The sequence below is a fragment of the Aspergillus stella-maris genome (genome assembly GCF_047715825.1).
Source record: "Aspergillus stella-maris strain CBS 113639 unplaced genomic scaffold BDV14scaffold_32, whole genome shotgun sequence".
NCBI lineage: Eukaryota > Fungi > Ascomycota > Eurotiomycetes > Eurotiales > Aspergillaceae > Aspergillus > Aspergillus stella-maris.
The window spans coordinates 16791-33888 of record NW_027396826.1 but is presented as its reverse complement, the minus strand read 5'-3'; the positions used below and the strand labels follow the sequence as shown (position 1 = coordinate 33888).

The 17098-nt window shown below is 50.6% G+C and overlaps 9 protein-coding genes across 9 annotated transcripts; 3 read left to right on the top strand and 6 right to left on the bottom strand.

The window, feature by feature from the left end:
• Nucleotides 1-89: 89 nt before the first annotated feature.
• On the top strand, nt 90-1896 carry BDV14DRAFT_209263 (tetratricopeptide repeat protein; the record flags this gene model as incomplete). The annotated part of the gene is made up of 1 exon (XM_073775601.1): nt 90-1896. The coding sequence occupies one exon, from the start codon at nt 90-92 to the stop codon at nt 1869-1871; it is 1782 nt and encodes a 593-aa protein (XP_073627438.1). The 3' UTR covers nt 1872-1896.
• A 59-nt stretch (nt 1897-1955) lies between these two features.
• On the bottom strand, nt 1956-4106 carry BDV14DRAFT_174633 (uncharacterized protein). The gene is made up of 4 exons (XM_073768925.1): nt 3938-4106; nt 3371-3891; nt 2805-3277; nt 1956-2747 (listed from the first exon to the last, which is right to left on the bottom strand). Exons 1-4 carry the CDS (start codon nt 4016-4018, stop codon nt 2032-2034), a joined length of 1791 nt encoding a protein of 596 aa, XP_073627437.1. The 5' UTR covers nt 4019-4106; the 3' UTR covers nt 1956-2031.
• A 626-nt stretch (nt 4107-4732) lies between these two features.
• On the bottom strand, nt 4733-5365 carry BDV14DRAFT_200754 (uncharacterized protein; the record flags this gene model as incomplete). Its single annotated transcript, XM_073773584.1, has 1 exon — nt 4733-5365. One exon carries the CDS (start codon nt 5363-5365, stop codon nt 4733-4735), a length of 633 nt encoding a protein of 210 aa, XP_073627436.1.
• A 530-nt stretch (nt 5366-5895) lies between these two features.
• Nucleotides 5896-6417, bottom strand: BDV14DRAFT_200753 (uncharacterized protein; the record flags this gene model as incomplete). The annotated part of the gene is made up of 3 exons (XM_073773583.1): nt 5896-6168; nt 6251-6328; nt 6391-6417. 3 exons carry the CDS (start codon nt 6415-6417, stop codon nt 5896-5898), a joined length of 378 nt encoding a protein of 125 aa, XP_073627435.1.
• A 773-nt stretch (nt 6418-7190) lies between these two features.
• BDV14DRAFT_200752 (uncharacterized protein) lies at nt 7191-8630 on the bottom strand (the record flags this gene model as incomplete). Its single annotated transcript, XM_073773582.1, has 1 exon — nt 7191-8630. One exon carries the CDS (start codon nt 8628-8630, stop codon nt 7191-7193), a length of 1440 nt encoding a protein of 479 aa, XP_073627434.1.
• Nucleotides 8631-9218: 588 nt separating this feature from the next.
• Nucleotides 9219-11290, top strand: BDV14DRAFT_200751 (major facilitator superfamily domain-containing protein; the record flags this gene model as incomplete). The annotated part of the gene is made up of 9 exons (XM_073773581.1): nt 9219-9418; nt 9485-9537; nt 9601-9818; nt 9891-10211; nt 10282-10406; nt 10469-10769; nt 10853-10952; nt 11025-11145; nt 11221-11290. The coding sequence occupies 9 exons, from the start codon at nt 9219-9221 to the stop codon at nt 11288-11290; spliced, it is 1509 nt and encodes a 502-aa protein (XP_073627433.1).
• A 322-nt stretch (nt 11291-11612) lies between these two features.
• Nucleotides 11613-12130, bottom strand: BDV14DRAFT_200750 (uncharacterized protein; the record flags this gene model as incomplete). Its single annotated transcript, XM_073773580.1, has 2 exons — nt 11613-11805; nt 11895-12130. 2 exons carry the CDS (start codon nt 12128-12130, stop codon nt 11613-11615), a joined length of 429 nt encoding a protein of 142 aa, XP_073627432.1.
• A 250-nt stretch (nt 12131-12380) lies between these two features.
• BDV14DRAFT_200749 (C-type lectin protein) lies at nt 12381-14447 on the top strand (the record flags this gene model as incomplete). Its single annotated transcript, XM_073773579.1, has 1 exon — nt 12381-14447. One exon carries the CDS (start codon nt 12381-12383, stop codon nt 14445-14447), a length of 2067 nt encoding a protein of 688 aa, XP_073627431.1.
• A 180-nt stretch (nt 14448-14627) lies between these two features.
• On the bottom strand, nt 14628-15485 carry BDV14DRAFT_200748 (uncharacterized protein; the record flags this gene model as incomplete). Its single annotated transcript, XM_073773578.1, has 1 exon — nt 14628-15485. The coding sequence occupies one exon, from the start codon at nt 15483-15485 to the stop codon at nt 14628-14630; it is 858 nt and encodes a 285-aa protein (XP_073627430.1).
• Nucleotides 15486-17098: the final 1613 nt, after the last annotated feature.

Genomic DNA, 17098 nt, shown 5'->3' with positions numbered 1-17098 from the left:
ATCTCCTTCAATATACCATCTCAAACTCAAAATCTCTCCCACCGCACCAACAGAACCTGGAAACGAACAGGGAATAGGGAAACAGCACAATGACTTCCCTACAAACCCCCCTCCCACCCCAGCCCCCCCTCTCCCCCTCCGAACCCTACTTCAACCTCGGCCCCCTCTCCCGCCACATCAGCACGCCCTCCCCAGAATGCCAAAAATGGTTCGACCGCGCCCTGATCTGGACATATTGCTTCAACCACGACGAGGCAATAACATGCTACAAGCAGGCGATCGCGCACGACCCGAATTGCGCAATTGCATATTGGGGCGTGGCGTTTTGTTCGGGGTCGAATTATAATAAGACCTGGGCGCTCTTTGATGCGAGGGATAAGGAGGTTGCGATACGGCAATGTCATGAGTACTCGCAGGAAGCACTTAAGCGGGCAGATGGAGATGGGCATGTATCGCCGTGGGAAAGAGCGCTTATACAGGCCCTCACGAAACGATTCCCGAGTCCGGAGATCAAGAATACAACCACCGATTTGGCGGACTGTAACAGGGCCTACGTAGATGCTATGCGAGATGTTTACGATACCCTTGGGAAAATGGAAACCGAAACGCCCGACTTCGACATAATCACCCTCTTTGCAGACTCACTCATGAACATGACCCCGCGCAAACTCTACGACGCGTCCACAGGCCTCCCCAATCCAGAAACCGCCATATTCGAAGTGAAATCACTCCTTGAGACTGCCCTCGCCAAGCCAGGTGTCGAATCCCATCCGGGACCCGCACACATGTACATCCACCTCATGGAGATGTCCGCAACACCTGAATCCGCCCTCCCCGCATGCTCAATACTACGCGATATGATCCCCGACACAGGGCATACATACCACATGCCCGCACACATCTACGTGCTTATCGGCGACTACAAGAACGCAGTAGAATATAACCACCGCGCAACGCTCGCAGACGATAAATATTTCCTGTCTCGCGGTGGATTAACGTTCTACAGTTACTACAGACTGCACGATTACCACTCGCTTATATACGCTGCTATGCTGGGTGGTTATTCGAAGGTTGCACTCGACGCAACGAGTCGTATGGAGAAGACGATAAGTGAGGAGATATTGAGAGTTAATGTCCCCGCCCTCGCGGACTGGATGGAGTTTTTCCTTGCCGTGCGCGTGCATGTGTTTGTGAGGTTTGGGATGTGGGAGGATTTGCTGGCGTTGCAGCCATTGCAGGTTAAAGAGCTCTATTGCGTTACGAATGTCATGAGGTGTTATGGGCGGGCGATTGCGTATGCTGCGACGGGGCGAGTGGAAGAAGCGGAAAAGGAAAGGGTTCTTTTCCATGAGGCTGCCAAGTATGTGCCCGAGACGAGATTGGACTTTCCGAATAAGATTACGGTCATCTTACATGTTGCTTCTGCGATGCTGGATGGCGAGATTGAGTACCGAAAGGCAAACCTCGATACGGCATTCAGGAGGTTACGCGATGCTATTGAGTTGGAAGATGCGCTTCCCTTTGCGGAGCCGTGGGGGTGGATGTTACCTGCGAGACATGCCTTTGCGGCGCTGAGTTTGGAACAAGGGAAGGTCGAGGATGCTGCACAGGCTTATGCAGAGGATTTAGGGGTTATTCCGACGCCAAAGAGGTCGCATCAGCATCCGGGAAATGTTTGGGCGTTGCATGGGTATCATGAGTGTCTTGTGCGGATGGGAAGGTGGGATGAGGCGGATGAGATTAAGGTGCAGCTGGATGGTGCGTTGCAGAATGCAGATGTTGAGATTACATCGTCTTGCTTCTGTAGGCTTGGGAATGTCCCCTCTTGTCAGGGAGAGAAGGGAAATGGATGTCATGGTGGACAGTCATGATGCCGGGGGTAGGTGGGTATCAGAGAGAGCCCGTAAATAACTTAGTTTAGTTGCACAAGCCGAGGCATAGGTAACAGGAATATTCCTAGATATAGGTGGACAATCCTCAGTCGTCCCGTAATCAATAAGATGTCAAAGCCGAAATGGTTTCTCACTCCTCTCATTCCTCGTCTTCAGCAGCCGCATTTGCACCCTGAGCCTGCATCATCGCCTGACTATTATCAGGCGGCCTCTGATGGGCGCTTCCTGAGGATTGCTGGCGCTGCGTAGTAACATCATGCGCATACCTACGCGCAAACACCAAAAAGAAAAACACCCCAAATAGTCGCCTTACAGAGATAATCATCAGCAGACCCAAGAGTATGATGGTTAGTACCGCAGGACCAGCAGGCATTGACCAACCGAGCAAGACCACAAAGACTAGCATCAACATTGCATGCATGTATGATGCTACCCGAGCAAACGGAAATTCCTGGTATTTGTCACTCTGCGCCCATTGCTGCAGTGAACTGTCGATATCTGTATGGATTTGGGCATTCTGGTCGGTCGTGTCTGGGGGGTCCATTGTTGGGGATGTATGAACGCGAATTATATGTTCATTTATTGAAGATCGATCAGATGGCAAGATTTGGTTCCTTCTAGTTGCCACAGAAGGAGGCTGGAAATCTGTCGCTGTCGTTGTTGAACGGGACAGTTCTCCTGGGTTAGGCCAGGTGTCGATTCGCAGTGGGTCAGCTGGGGATTCTTGAGCTGTATTCGTATCTGTATTGTTATTGACTAGAGCCTCTGAGCCAGATGCACTGGTAGAAGAATTGTCGCTGTCTTCTTCGCTGCCTTTTTTGCGTTGTCGCAAGACTTTTATCTGGTCTCGGTAATCTGCTAGCGCATCAGCATCTATCTATCCACCATGATCTGACTAGATAGTATACCTACCATAAATGCTCTGAATCGCCGAGAAAACCGGTAATATAAGCAGAACCAGCGGCACGATCTGGCCATAGCCCATAGTGTCGCGGTCGCCCGAAATACCAATGCTGTCAGATCTGGATTGGAAGACGTCGGTGATGCCGTAGATGTTTCCCGATATAAGCCACAGAATGCGCCAGAGGAAGGACTCCTGACACTCGTAGAAAGTCCATGTTTCTGCAACGAGTATGGCGTTGTTTTTCTGTCCCCTTGCGCTGAGATTTGCCTTGATTACTCGGTTAGCTCTGTGTCGCGCCCAGAGATCACGGATTTGAGATTGCCGCGAGTATCTACGCATCTCTTGAAGCTCTTGAATAGCACGGGAAATGCGCTGGCGTCGGGTTGTTGGCTTGGTTGCTTTCGTTAGGTGTCTGGGAGTTTCATGACTGTTGCGGGTGGCATTGTCGCTTGAGTATAGAAGACGAATGACTTCGTAAGTACTGTAGATAATAATAATCGGAATAAGCAGTTGCACCATAAAAGACGACCAGTTTGTTGAATCCGGGTCAAGCTTAAAATCGTGAATCGCGCACTGAAAGTATACATGTGTACCGTCAAACCAGGTGTTGGAAAGCTGCAGGATCAAGAGCACCACAAGCAGGATAGCGGCGATGACCATGGAGATGGTCCTCGATGCCTTGATGACATGATGCTCGTGCATCTGTCGCACCAGGAGGGGCATCATGGCCAGATGGACGGTAGATGCCAGACACCCGAGAGCAACGACGACATTAACAGAGTACAGCGTGATATCAGAGTACCGGGCAAACGTGGCTATCAGAATCGCCATCTCGGACGCGAGGACCTGGTCGCTGACAGAGAGCATGAATGTCTGGAATGCCTTGAGGCGATCCTCTCGCGCCTCCACTCCGTCTGTCTTGCTGATGCTTGGTAGATGTAAAACTGTCCGAATAAAAGTAAATTCCGCGCGTAGTGCTCGCGCAACGATTTCGTCCACATCATTTGTCAATTCCTCGGGCACGGAGTAGGTGATGAATGCAAAGAACAGAGTTATAACTGCAGTTAGCGCAGCAGAGATGAAACTTGCGATGACCTGGCAGCGTGAGTCATGTGGGATTTGAGTGTCTGGGAGAACGTACGCCAGGTCCAACAATATCGGCATCAAACTCCACGCTGCCATTGTAGGCAAGTTTCCATTGATGAGCAGAAGAGCAGTCCATTCTTAGAGCGGATAGTGTGTGGAGATAGGTTCCTCGTAGTCTTTAGTTTTAGAGAAAAAGACAGATATGGTACGAGGCTGAAGAGGGGCGACCAGCGAAGCGCTTTATCTGAATGTGTCATGGCAAGGCTGAAATGGCAAGTCGCGATAGCCTCGCGATCCCTGCGCGCCACGTCATTGGTAGACATATTGGAGCTGATTGGCGAGATTTCTCGACTTTCTACTGCACATGATAGTCTTCGGCTTACTGTTTTCGTGTTCTTGCTGATCGTCTGGGATGCTGTAGGCGCATGACAGAATATGAACAAGGCAATCCCTGCATCAGACAATACTACGACAAGCTACAATTCGTGAAAAATACGGAATCCATTATTTATAACATGTAGTGTCTCTTGGATAGGAAATCGTTAACAGTGGGGTTAAGGAAAAGCAAATACAGCACTCAATCACCTCTAGATCTAGCTCCCCCAGCTTCTCCCTTTTTACCGTGATTTACCATAAATTCCACGTACTGGGACCCACCTTAGGTGATGACTAGAAGAGAAGAGAAAACCAACTGGGTTTTTTGCAGCAGCAGAAGCGACGATACGCATGATGGCCACAAGCGTAGGAAGGCTTTTACAGGATTCCGGGGAGAACTACTAGAATCAACATCCAAAGAAATTCACCATTCTATCAAAGACATAAATGCCATTAAATCTTGAATCATAAAAAATCATTCATACGCGGACAACCTCCTCCTCTCCTCCACTTCCTTCTCCATCTCCCTAGCCCTCATCATAGCAACAAGCGACTCCCTCCTCGCATCAAGCCCCAAATCCCGCATCGTCTCCTCAATCTCATCCCAAAATGGCTCGCAAAACCGATCATAGTAAGTTCTCGTCCCATCAGGCACAAACCTTGCCTCCTCCAGCGCTAAAAGAAAGCTCATTGTCCACGGGAGGCGCTTAATATTCGCATTCGCCAGACTACTCGCTGCAATGGTTATTACCTCTTCGTGGAGTGTTTCAGGGACCTTACAGAGTTTGAACTGTGTTAGGTTGCTTATTCCGCTTTGGAGGATGAGGGGGGAGGATTGGGGGGGTGGTTCGTTGTGGCTGAGGGTGCCGGCGAAGTAGTGCGTTTTGGGGCCCTCGCGGACTTTGTGGATGTGTAGGTATGTGCAGCGGCGCCCGGGTGTGTTTGAAGGGGAGAGGATGAGGATCCAGTGTGTCGTTGGGGTTTGGGGGGTTGAGAGGGATCGACAGGGGAGGAGGTAGAGATCTAGGGTTGGTGAGATGCGGAGGTTTGAGAAGTTTCGGAGGATGAGGGAGGGGGAGGGGGGAACTGGTGGTGTGTCTGGTGGCATTTGTATGTCATTCTTGAAGTAGGAAATGGGGCTTGGGTTTGGGCGCGGAGTTCCGAGGGGGAAATAAATAGGTGGTAAAGGTGGTCTTTGTTTGGGATTCGTCAAAGGGGTTGGTGGACTTATGCTTAGGGTTGTGATGGCCCTGAATCCTGGTCAAAGACCCTGTGAATTGATCTCATAAGTCTGAGTAGACAAAAAGACGTCTTCATTCAAACCACAAATGTAAAGTCTTGACTTCATATCTCAATTTATACGCGGGATACCCGCCGAGTGAGAGCAAAAAGTTTACACTTGACATTCTTGATCGATCGCGAGCTAAATGGGTACTATCAAACCAAACATCTTTCAAAGTAGAACTGAAAAGGAAAGCCATCGGATCTTCCATCAAGCAAGCTATCTCTAAGCACCAGCCAGTACTTTTATTCCTCTTATCCATTCAGGTCTGCCCATATCTACGCCATTCTGACCCAAGCAAGAAGCCATCCTCAACCAAGCAGTCCGCAAGCCATACCCCCCGGACCAATCCCAAACTAACCCACCTCCTCATTCCCGTCACCAGATCTCTCTGCACCCGCCCCAACCTTCCCAAAATCATACTCCGTCCAATCCTGCGCAAGCGGACTCCTCGTCATCTCCTTCATCGAACTCTTATCAACCTCATGCGGAACAGGCACATACGGATGCGAAATCGTTTCGCGGACGGGATGTTCAGTGCCCGTTTGGATCGCGCCGCTGTCTGTGACTCGGTGCGCGGCGGAGAGCGCAAAGTCGCCCGAGTCGAAGTAGGTTCGTTGTTGGGTTATCTTTTTTCATGATGGTGTGGTTAGTGGGGGTCTTAGTTTGGATGGTCGGTGATCTAGATATTATCGGGTAGGGAGTGCATACCCTAGCTTGCCCGAGTCGTCCTTTGAATGGTAACTTTCCGTAGTTCTTGAGGATGCGCTCTTCGCGCGACGTTAGGGACTGTAGGGGTACATGGGATGCGTTAGTCTGGTAGTTATTTAGTAAAAAGGGGTGAGGGGTACTTCAGGTTGTGCTTGGGATTCTGCCATTTTGCAGATGTGTTGAGGGAGGAGGTATGCCCGGGAGACCTAACTCTCGAGATGTGGTAGACGGTGCTGGGACCGTTATATGTCTCCGGTACAGGTCTATTAATATAAAGTCTAACGGTCAGGGCACCGTCACTGCATTCCACTATTTCAAGATGATGTATTGGTTTTGGTTCCGGGGTCAGTGTTTCATGGTTCTGGTTTAGAGCTGGGACCATGGGTAGGTCAGGTTAAAACTGCTTTGACCAAAGCACTTGCACAATGCTAGGTAAGGGCTAGTGAATTTCGAAAATCTGGCTGAATGAAGCTATGAAGGTAGGTATCCATCTGATTGAGTAACCAGTGGCCTATCCTCATGGAATACCTCAGAAGAAAGATTTAAATTTGTACACTTCCAAATAGTCCTCTCTCAGCCCGGTGATGATCAGGGTTCCGTGCGCCATGGTCAGCGGTCGGAACATGCTTTCGAGCTATCCAAGAGGACACTATGACGACCACTACGAGTCTCCACGAGGTACCGACGACTTGGAACCTTTACCTCCATGTTTTGGGAAAGTTTGTATCTTGTAGGTGGAATCTCGCTCTTTTTCGGCCGTTCCGTGCTTCATTGCTCCATGGGCGGTTATATCTCTTCGACAGAACGTCGCGCTAGAGGACCAGGACCACGCGTTTATGCCAGTACAAACACCGCATACCATGGAAGATGAATAATAATAACCGAGATGACATACGCGATACAAAGACAATGTTTCCCGTGCTAGACCGAAGATTCTATTCTATCCAAGCGTCAATATCCCCGAAGGCCCAACCTCAACCCCCACATCCACCCGCGACACCCAAACAACATCCGGATGCGCAATATACAACCACGGCGGATTCTCCTGCAGCCTCTTCAGGCACTTCCCATACGCACTCGCCCTCTCCGCATCACCAACCTTTCTCCTTGCCTCGCCGAATAACCGCTGCACCTCCTCATCATGATACCCAAGCCACCATGTATTCCGCGCCTCACTCGAGATCTTATCATCGAGCACCCGGAACGTGCTGTTGGGCGTCGAGTCAAAGAGCGCTAGGTCGCCGATTTGCTTGCGCAGGCCGATTGAGCGCGCGTACTCGGGGCGGTTTGTTTCGACGGAGACGGAGACTGTGAAGCCTAGGGCTTCGAGGGCGGACGACACGAAGCCAGAGATCTTCTCTGCGTGTTCGGGCATGTATTGTGGTGTGCGGAGGTTGAGGTGGAGTGGTGTTCTGATGTCGAATTCGAGGCCCTCAAGAATCTTTCGGGCTCGCGATGGGTCGTATGGAATAGAATCCAGACCTGCCTCGTTGAATCCCAAATGAAATGGACTGACGATTGTTACAGAGGGGCGTGCAAAGCCTTGATATACTTCCTTGACAAGCGCATCCCGGTCAAGGGCGAGGTTCGCGGCAAGTCGTGCCTCATCGAGCTTGAAGACCCCAGCCGTGCAGTTGAGATAGTACATGGCCGAGAGTGTGCTCGTCGTTCGACCCCATCGGAAAGCCGGGTTGAAGTCCAGGATGTCGAGATTGTCGGTTCTCTCGAGGTTGAGAGCGACATCTGCTTCGCCGTCCCTTACAAGTTGCAGCCTCTTCTCTCCGTCCAGCTCGTGGATCGCAACTATTATGCCTGGCTTGTGCCTGATATTCTCGTTTGTATCGACGCGCTCCAATCTCGCTCGCCCAATGCCTCCCTCCCGTTCAAACTCCGTTACCCTGTACGGTCCAGTCCCAAGAACAGGCTTGCCATCCGACGCAATCCGAGACGGCCAGAACTCGCAGAATATATCCAGAATATCAGCAATAGGCTCTGGATTCTCAACCTTTACAATCCGCCCATCCTCACCCTCCGCAGAGAACACCGTATGCTTAAAATACCGCGCATAACTCCAGGGCATATCAAAATAATCCCTCGAGTTCAAAAACCCATTAATAAAGGCAACGATCTCGGAAGAAGTACAAGCTCGCCCATCATGGAAAACAGCGTCGTCGCGAATATGAAAGTACCAGGTTTGGCCATCCTCTGAGTGAGTCCAGGTGTTGAACAATCCTGGCTGGACGAGGCCTCCTGGCTGCCATCGGAGTAGGGGCTCGAAGACGAGACTCTTTAGTGCGACAACACTGTTGTCATCTGTTACTTGGGTTGGGAGGCGGAAGTCGACGTTTTCGAGTGCGATTCGGAGCGTTTGCGGTGCCATAATTCCTGTCAGCTTTTCAGGTTGCCAAGGAGAGCGCCATAGCACTTTGGTTATAAGCCTGAACCTGGTGATCCGACTCCAACAGGCGATATCGATGATAGTAGATGATCGACTAGGGTGCTGGATGGGGATCCATGTCGTGTTTATAGCCTTGATAACGCCAGCTCCCTATATCCCGCTATTCAATTGGCCTGTTCTTGTAATCGCAGAGGTGTCGTCTCCAACATTTGGAGTAGGCTAGTAGTAGGTAGGTATCCAGATGGATGGTGGTGTGATAACGGAGAAGAATCACGAATCACGGCTCAGCGCAGTTCGAGTGAGATGTTTCTACCCTGGGGAGTTGCCTTTTAACAATGATCCACAAAATCCAATACCTTTTGTCAACCTACACAAGCCTCTATTGATCGCGACATCGACGCCGGTATTCAATCATCTTCCCGCGGCTCCATGTTTAAGGAAATTATCCTAAGCTCCAACCCTGGTGGACAGATATCTTAGACACGGTGCCAGCCACGTGGGACGAAATATATCTACTTTTATTCTTCTGTTTACTTGCGCCTGCCCTTGAGTTTAGATCTCCTCGCAATCATGGCAGTCGAAAAAGAGATCGTCTCTACAGCTAGAGACCCATCGTCAAAGCACACGAGTCTCGTTACGAGGGAAGAAGTACGGACCAAAGACAAAGCCGACGTGTCGACCTGGCGCAAGGTCGTGAGTCTCGTTTGGGATTCCGCAGATACTGACCCCGAGTACCGCAAATATGTCCGACGGCTGGACATGATCTTCTTGTACGTACCATAGAGAGTCCGTGCTGTTGGGTACACTCATCTCACGGGTTAATATCCAATGTTTAGTCCAACGGTATTTCTCGGCTACTTTATAAAATATCTCGACCAGACGAACTACAGTATGCTGCTTCCACTCAACACATTCACTCTAGTTCAATCTCCATGATAACAGCCATTGCCAGGTAATGCCTTTGTTAGCGGCATGCAAGAAGACCTCGCACTATACGGCAACGAGCGAAACTGGATGAACACCTGGTTCAGTCTGGGTATCATGGTCGGCAGTGTCCCATCGCAGATGACGCAGCTTAGTTTCGTGCGGCCCTCCGTGCTGATCCCCTGCTGCGAGCTCGCGTGGTCGGCGCTCACGATCGGGATGGCGTTTACAAAGAATATCAAAGCTGTTTGTCACCTAAACTGTTCTAACGACATGCTTCAGTCAGTGAAAAGCGCTAACGAGCGAACACAATCACAGATCTATGCCCTCCGCTTCCTAATCGGTCTCTTCGAAGCGTGCGCGTTCCCGGGGTACATCGCGATGCTAGGAAGCTGGTACGGACCTCGGGAACTTACGAAACGCACCGCCATCCTGCTGCAGATCGAGTCGATCGCGAGTATGTTTAGCGGGTACCTCCAGGCTGGACTGCACAGTAGCATGAATGGACGACATGGTATTTCGGGGTGGCGGTGGCTGTTTATTCTCGATGCTATTATCTCTGTTCCTGTTGCACTGTGGGGATTCTTTGGGCTTCCGGATACGCCGCATACGACGAGGGCGTTTTATTGGAGTGCTGAGGTGTGTTAATCCTCCGTCCTCCGAGTACAGAGGAGAGGAGTGGCTCCTAATCAGGTTGCATGGCTCACAGCATATCAAATACGGCATCGACCGGATCGAGAAATTCGGGCATCGCGAGCAAGTCAGGTTTACATGGAAAGAGGCGAAACGAGTATACCTGCGCTGGGAACTGTGGGTGTTTGTCGCTACATACACGTGCGTTCCCTCCAGTCTCCTCTTCCCACTGCTTACACTATTAACTTTATAAACAAACACAGAATGATAGCCGCCTGCCACACAGCAACATCCTACTTCAACCTCTGGCTAAAAGCCGCCGACTACAGCGTCTCCAAAATAAACACGCTCCCCACAGCTGGAAACGCAGTCGCGATCGTGACAACGCTAACGTGGGGAATCCTCGCCGATGCAACAGGGAAATATTACGCCTTGATCACGGGCTTGCAGCTGGCTATGATCCTTTCAAATATCTTGCTTGCTATCTGGCATATTCGCAGGGGAGGGCTGATGTTTGCGTACTATCTTTCGTATGCGGGAAGTGCGGCGACGCCGGTTCTTATTGTATGTTGTCTAGTTCCGTATACCTACCCGTGTTACATCCTGGCTTGACCTATCGGTATGGGACTGATTCAGTGTGTCGACAGAGCTGGGCAACGCGAATGAACGCACACGACGGAAACCTCCGTCAGCTTCTCGTTGCAACGGCGAATGTTGTTTCCTACGCTTGGGTTCTTTGGGTGCCGTGTAAGTACCAAGCTATTTTCTTTCCTGGGACTTTGGGACCAGTGCTGATACAAGGGGTTCACTTGGTACTAGTGGTTCTCTTCCCAACGTACGACGCACCAAAGTACAAGTACGGCTATCAGATCTTGATTCTCTTCGGTGGTCTTGCGGTAATCTGCGTGACTACTTTGTGGGTTTTGTTTCGGCGGAAGAGGTAAGATCCTGATACTCAGGTCGGGTGATATCGCATTGTGGGTTGAACGCTGATTACGCTTTTTTTTTTTGGTAGTCAGAAGGAAAGGAACGAGGGTGGTCTGGGTCAGGGTACTGAAGCACAGGCGAAGGAGTTGGGGAGTTAAGGTAAACGTCCAGAGCATATTACAGCAATAGAACTAGAGCACGTACTTTATGAAGGTGGTGAATATAGCACTAGATAAATGCATATTGCGTCGCTCAACAGACAACCCGTAAAGAGGGCAGATCTCCCAAGTAAATAAAACGCGAAGATAAACCTGTAAATCAGTAACAACGCAGTCATGCCGTGGTCGATACATTGCATGAATTTTCCCTTGACATCCCAATCTCTTCAGCCCTCTTGGCCTTGCAATAACCATAACCAAGGCCATACCTCTCAAGCCCAGCCAAGAGATCTATCTAGCAACCATATGGTACTAGATCAGATCAAACCTTAGCCTCCTCCCTCCCAAAAACAAACTCCCTCAACTTTCTCCGATCAAGGATCTCGCCCTCAACAAGACGCCCCGTCTCCTTCACCTTTCCCTTGCCGTCACCACCATCACCTTCAAAGCGCACAAGAGTCGGGACGTAGGCTATATCCCACTTTGTCCTGAATGTATTGGTTGGTTCTTTCCATCTGTGTCATCAAAACCTTCAATATACTCACTCTATGACTCTATTCAAGATGGATGAAATGAAATGAAGCAAAAGGGTGATGCCACGTACTCAGCCCTCAATCCAACCTCAACAAACGCAACGGTCGGTGCATCAGGCGTAGAAAAAACTTCGGTTAGGTGCGGGATTGCGGCGCCGACGTCGGGACACCATGGTTTCTTGGTGCCTGGGTCAATGGAGGCGTGGAAGGAGATGACGAAGCGCTCTTCTGCGGTTGCGATTGCGGTTGTGGGGAGGAGTAGGGATTCGGGTGTTGGGGGGAGGGGGAAGGATGTTGTGATTGGCATTTTGAAGTTTGTTTAGCAAGGATATGAGTTTGAGATGGGTTGGCAATGTGATGGTATTCTTGGTAAATGGGTGTTTGGCCTAAGATGCAGTGGGAAAAAGAGGCACGCAGGCGAAGTTGGAGACGAAAATTGGAGTAGGACAGTATCACCATCACTGCTTGAAAAGACGACATTTGTACGACCAGGTCATGAAACTAAAAGAAAACGCAAGTTTATCACATTTCCCTATACATTAAAGGCCAATTCTATAATGAAACCGCTCACTGCTTCGTTCCTCGGGAGCAGCAGCGACCCCCTCCTCATCCTCCCCGACAACACCCCAATCTCCCACGCTACAGGCTCCATCCCACTCCTCGTGGACTTCACATTCGAAGACAAAGCCGCCAAAGGGCTCCGGAAGCGATCGGGAAGTGGGAATACGGAGCCACCGGTCCATTTTTCTGCTTTGGAGGTCGTCAGAGACAATCGTGTCCTGTTGCTTGAGGGGCCGAGTGGATGCGGGAAGACGACGTTTGCAAGGGATCTCTGTTTTCGGTTTAGAGAGAATGATCAGAATGGAGACGGAGTGAGGCGGGTTATTCGGAATAAGGACGGCCATGTTCTTGAGGAGAGGTGGGATTGTGCGAAGCCGCGTACGGTGGTTTTTGATCTATCTGCGGAGAAGCCAGAGGCTGGGGGTCTGAAGAGCTTCGTTAGCGGAAGTCTTCCAGGTATTCTTGAAAGTGCTGAAGAAGATATTCTACTTATTCTGGATGGAATCGAGACTGCAGGCAATGAGCTGGAGAGCCCAGTCCTGCTCAGGGAGCTCGTCGCCCGAGCCCAAAGACACCAACACCTTCGTCTTCTGATCCTTGCTGACTCGACAGTATCTCAAATTTGGACAGTGCCGGCTGAAATTGTCCGTCATCGCATTTTGCCGCTTCTACAGGCACAGCGAAAGGCAACAATTTCTCACATTCTGGGGGACGTCGCTTCGGAGAAAATTGCTCTCGGAGCAGCAGCTGCAAATCCAGCGGTCTTCGCGTTGGCGCTGCAGGCTGGTGTCTCTGGTGAGATTTTTGAGGATGTTATTGACTCTTGGCTTGAGGTTGTTATTCGAGACGGGCATGCAATTGAGCACGTTGCGGAACGGGCCTGGGACAGGGTCGTCAATGGAGGGGGAGAGAACTCTTCGGCGCTCGCGGAGGGAGCTGGAGCAAAGGCGCAACTTCTGCTTTCTGTGCGCAAGGTTCAGCAATTATTGGCTGCTCGACATCTAGCTGAATTACCGATGGAAGTCACAGTACGCTTCTTTCAATGGAATCCCCTGACAGCAGAGGCAGTGGTTAGCAGTGTATTAGCTCGTCTCGAAAGCAATGGAAGAGGTAGGCCTAGCGATCTTGCGAAAGAGCTCCTCCGCAGCAAAGGATCAATCGGCCAGCGAGGCGCCCTGTTGGTATCATCATCATCGCTCAGAAATGGATTCGATCATCTTCTTCGAGAAGAACTATTGACTCACATGCTCGCCATCATCAACGAAGCCACCCTCTCAATTAGCGAGCGGACCCAAGCAGGTCGAGTCCTCTCGCACCTATGCGACCCTCGCAATCTCAGTGCCCTCGCAGACGTTCCAGGCGGGACATTCACTCTGGGCTCAACCAGCCATCCAAACTCACTCCCTCAAGCCCCAGCCACAGTGCCCAGTTTCCGGATTGGAATCTACCCCGTCGTCAACAGAGATTACGCGCTCTTCATCCGCAAAACAGGTCGCAAGTGGCTCAGCCCCGACGGCTTCGATCCCGAACGCCAGAATGCCCCTGCCACAGATCTGAGCTGGCATGATGCAAGGGCATACTGCGCGTGGGTTACGGAGCGATGGCGCAGCGACGGCACAATCGGTGCATCATCACAAGTCCGTCTCCCCACGGAGCCAGAATGGGAGCGAGCATGCACTGGTGATGAAAATGTATATCCCTGGGGTCTGGAATGGCGCGAGAACGCGGCAAATAGCGAGGAGGCCGGGCTGAACGCAACCTGCGCGGTTGGGCTCTTCCCTGCCGGTCTGTCTCCGTACGGCTGCTATGATATGGCGGGGCAGGTGTGGGAGTGGTGCTCGACGCTCTGGGGTGAGGAGATGAGTAAGCCTTCGTTTGGGTATCCGTATCGTAGCGATGATGGGAGGGAGGATTTTGATGCGCCGGGGGGTATTCGGCGTGTGCTCCGCGGAGGGTGCTTCTCGAGTGGTAAGCTGAAGGCTTGCGGGACGTATCGGGGGAGTTTGGAGCCTGGGGGGTCCTGGCGGGGGAATGGCTTTCGAGTTGTTGTTGCTGCTGTGTAGCATACTCTCTAGGAAGCACAATAATGGCCGTTGATGATTGAATACCTGAAGAGAGTCCAAAGGGGGCGCCAGAGTCTCAAGTAAGGTAAACAAATGAATACTCGAAAAACATCATAATCACAACAAAATATGGCAATTAATGACTTGCATACAGCTATTCCTTCACAACAAGGCACCAAGTCAAGCCCCAACATCATCACAATCAGTCGACCCAATAACCCCCTCCCAAGCATCCAACATCTCCCCCTCCGTCCGCAAACTCCCCCTAATAACCTCCAACGCATCCCTCCCCAGCGCCAATCTCGCCGGCAACCTCCTCCCCACACACCTCCCAGTCCCCGTCAACGCCTCAACAAGCACCTGTGCCCCCTTAACAGGATCCCCCGGCTGCTTCAAACTATACTCCTTAAGCGCACTCCTATACTCCCTCGTCCCGGCATGCAAATCCTCAATCCTATTCCCCGCAACAACCTTATGTCCACCCGTCAAGAAGTTCGTCCGAAAATACCCCGGCTCAATACACGTAACGTCTATCCCCAACGGCTTAAGTTCAAAGTGCAAAGCCTCCGTATAAACCGCAACAGCAGCTTTGGAAGCACAATAGAACCCAGCAGCAGGCGCACCGCCCCAGCCTCCAATCGAGCCGAAATTAGCAATAACGCCGGCCTTGCGGGCCCGCATGTGAGGCAATGCAGCACGCAGAACGCGGATCTGCGAAAATACATTCGTGTCGAATATAGCCTCTATTTCGGCCTGCGTGCATTCTTCAACCGCGCCTTCGAGGATGTACCCGGCGTTGTTGATTAGGATGTCGATTGGCCCGATAGTGGATTCGACTTCGTCGATGACAGATTTGATTGAGGTGTCGTTGGCGTTGACATCGAGTGCTTTGGGGATTATTCCGAGGGGGATTAGGTCTGAGAGTTTTGAGGGGTCGCGGGATGTTGCGATTACGGTGTCGTTGGTTTGGGCTGCGGCGATGGCGAGGTGTCGCCCGAAGCCGGAGGAACAGCCTGTTATGAACCAGGTGCGGGGCATGATAAAAGTAAGAATATTCTGTAGATTAGATTAGAATGATTTGAGTTGCTAGATGGTTTTTTGGAATGTCATAAAGTTGAAGTCTATATAGTAAAGACGGATGACCGCTCAGCCCTAAGACCATGTTAACTCCGCCCGCGCCACCGGGTCTTTAGGGCTGACCGTCATCGACCAATCTCCGTTCTGCAACACGAGGGACTCCAGCCTAAATTAAGGGTTTTGCGGAGAAACGGATTACATGCAGGGATTTATCGAGGTTAAGCTGGGATTAGTCCCATCTTCGGGGAGGGTCCGTTGCAATGTTATGTTGGTTCTTGGATGGATTCGCTACCTAGCTACCTATGGTAGGCAAATGAGGCTTCGGGCTACATCGGGAGAACTAAGGTATGATATCTGCACTACCAGTCGCTTCTTCCTGCCATGTTTGCAGTAATGAATACCATGCAATCCATAGGCAAAAGACACCAGAGGACGGTATCAATGTAGAATCTTCCACGGTCCATGAGTACTTGCTCTGCATTTGGCTCCCGTGCTAGACTGTTCCTCCATTGTTTCCCGTTGCCTGGCATTTCTCTGAGCGCTTACTTGTTTTTGCCTGAAATAATGACTGGGCTCGCTGAACGAGGCAAGTGCGAAAACCAACCTTACCTCATAGGGTTGCTCCCTGTGGAATGATCTTGCATAAAGCCTGTAATAGAGCTCTACAAAGTATTCAAGATACATTCCAGCGATGGTTATATTAAAGTCCAATGGCAGGCCAGACTTCTTGCTATCAATATTGCATTTGAGAGAGGCCACCCTATTCATCGCAGGTATTAGGGCTGGTGCCTGCAATGCCACTGCCTGCGGCTATCGTGCATTCTAGACAAGGGGTAGAGGGTTGATGACGGGGACGGTGGTAGTATACTAGGTCCAAGATTGAACTGGCTGCAGTCATACCGGAGGCTCTTCGAGATTTCTATTGCCAAACTCATCTTATCTGACCTCACGGGCCGAACCCTGATGCTCATCGCCCACGCCTGACAAACTAAGATTCAATTCCATCGCATCCCCATCCCCATCCCATCTAAGCGAGCAGTAGAACAGTTGCGCAAGAAATCAGGAGCAAAGGTATAAGAGATAGAAGAGGAGCCTTGGTATGAGGATAGGGATCTGTTTCGTCGGTTGGCTTCTCTTAACGCGCTCTTGGTCAACCACAGCTTAGGGAGTTTATCCCAAAATAATGGAGGAGGATGGAAAGAGTGGTGCTTTTGTCGTTGATACTGATGCTTGAAGGATGGCATAAAGGGAATATATGTAAATAGAGCAGCTAAAGAAGAGGTTGTACCTGGTAAGAAAGAGCAATAATGGCGTAGGGGGATATGTAAGATAGAGTAATTAAAGAAGAGGTTGTAAATAGGAAGAAAGAACAGCAGTTTGAAGGGCCGTTTAGAAAGTATTAAGACAAACAGATGATGGTGACACCCACCATCTTCAACCACCCACCATCCCACGAAAAGCGCGTAAATCAAAGCAAGAATTAATGAAGCAAGAAGGCAGGGTTCAATGCACAATTCAAGATCTGAAGAATAAAAAATTCCCAATATTGAGCAAGCAATCAAGATTTATAGTTT

What these genes read in the sequence shown, in the direction of transcription:
- BDV14DRAFT_174633 (XM_073768925.1), bottom strand. Translation starts at nt 4,018, where the DNA reads ATGGACTGCTCTTCTGCTCATCAATGGAAACTTGCCTACAATGGCAGC. An exon ending in GGTACACATGTATACTTTCA is followed by an intron (nt 3,278 to 3,370) that starts GTGCGCGATTCA and finishes TATTATCTACAG; the next exon opens with TACTTACGAAGTCATTCGTC. An exon ending in GGCGATTCAGAGCATTTATG is followed by an intron (nt 2,748 to 2,804) that starts GTAGGTATACTA and finishes ATGCGCTAGCAG; the next exon opens with ATTACCGAGACCAGATAAAA.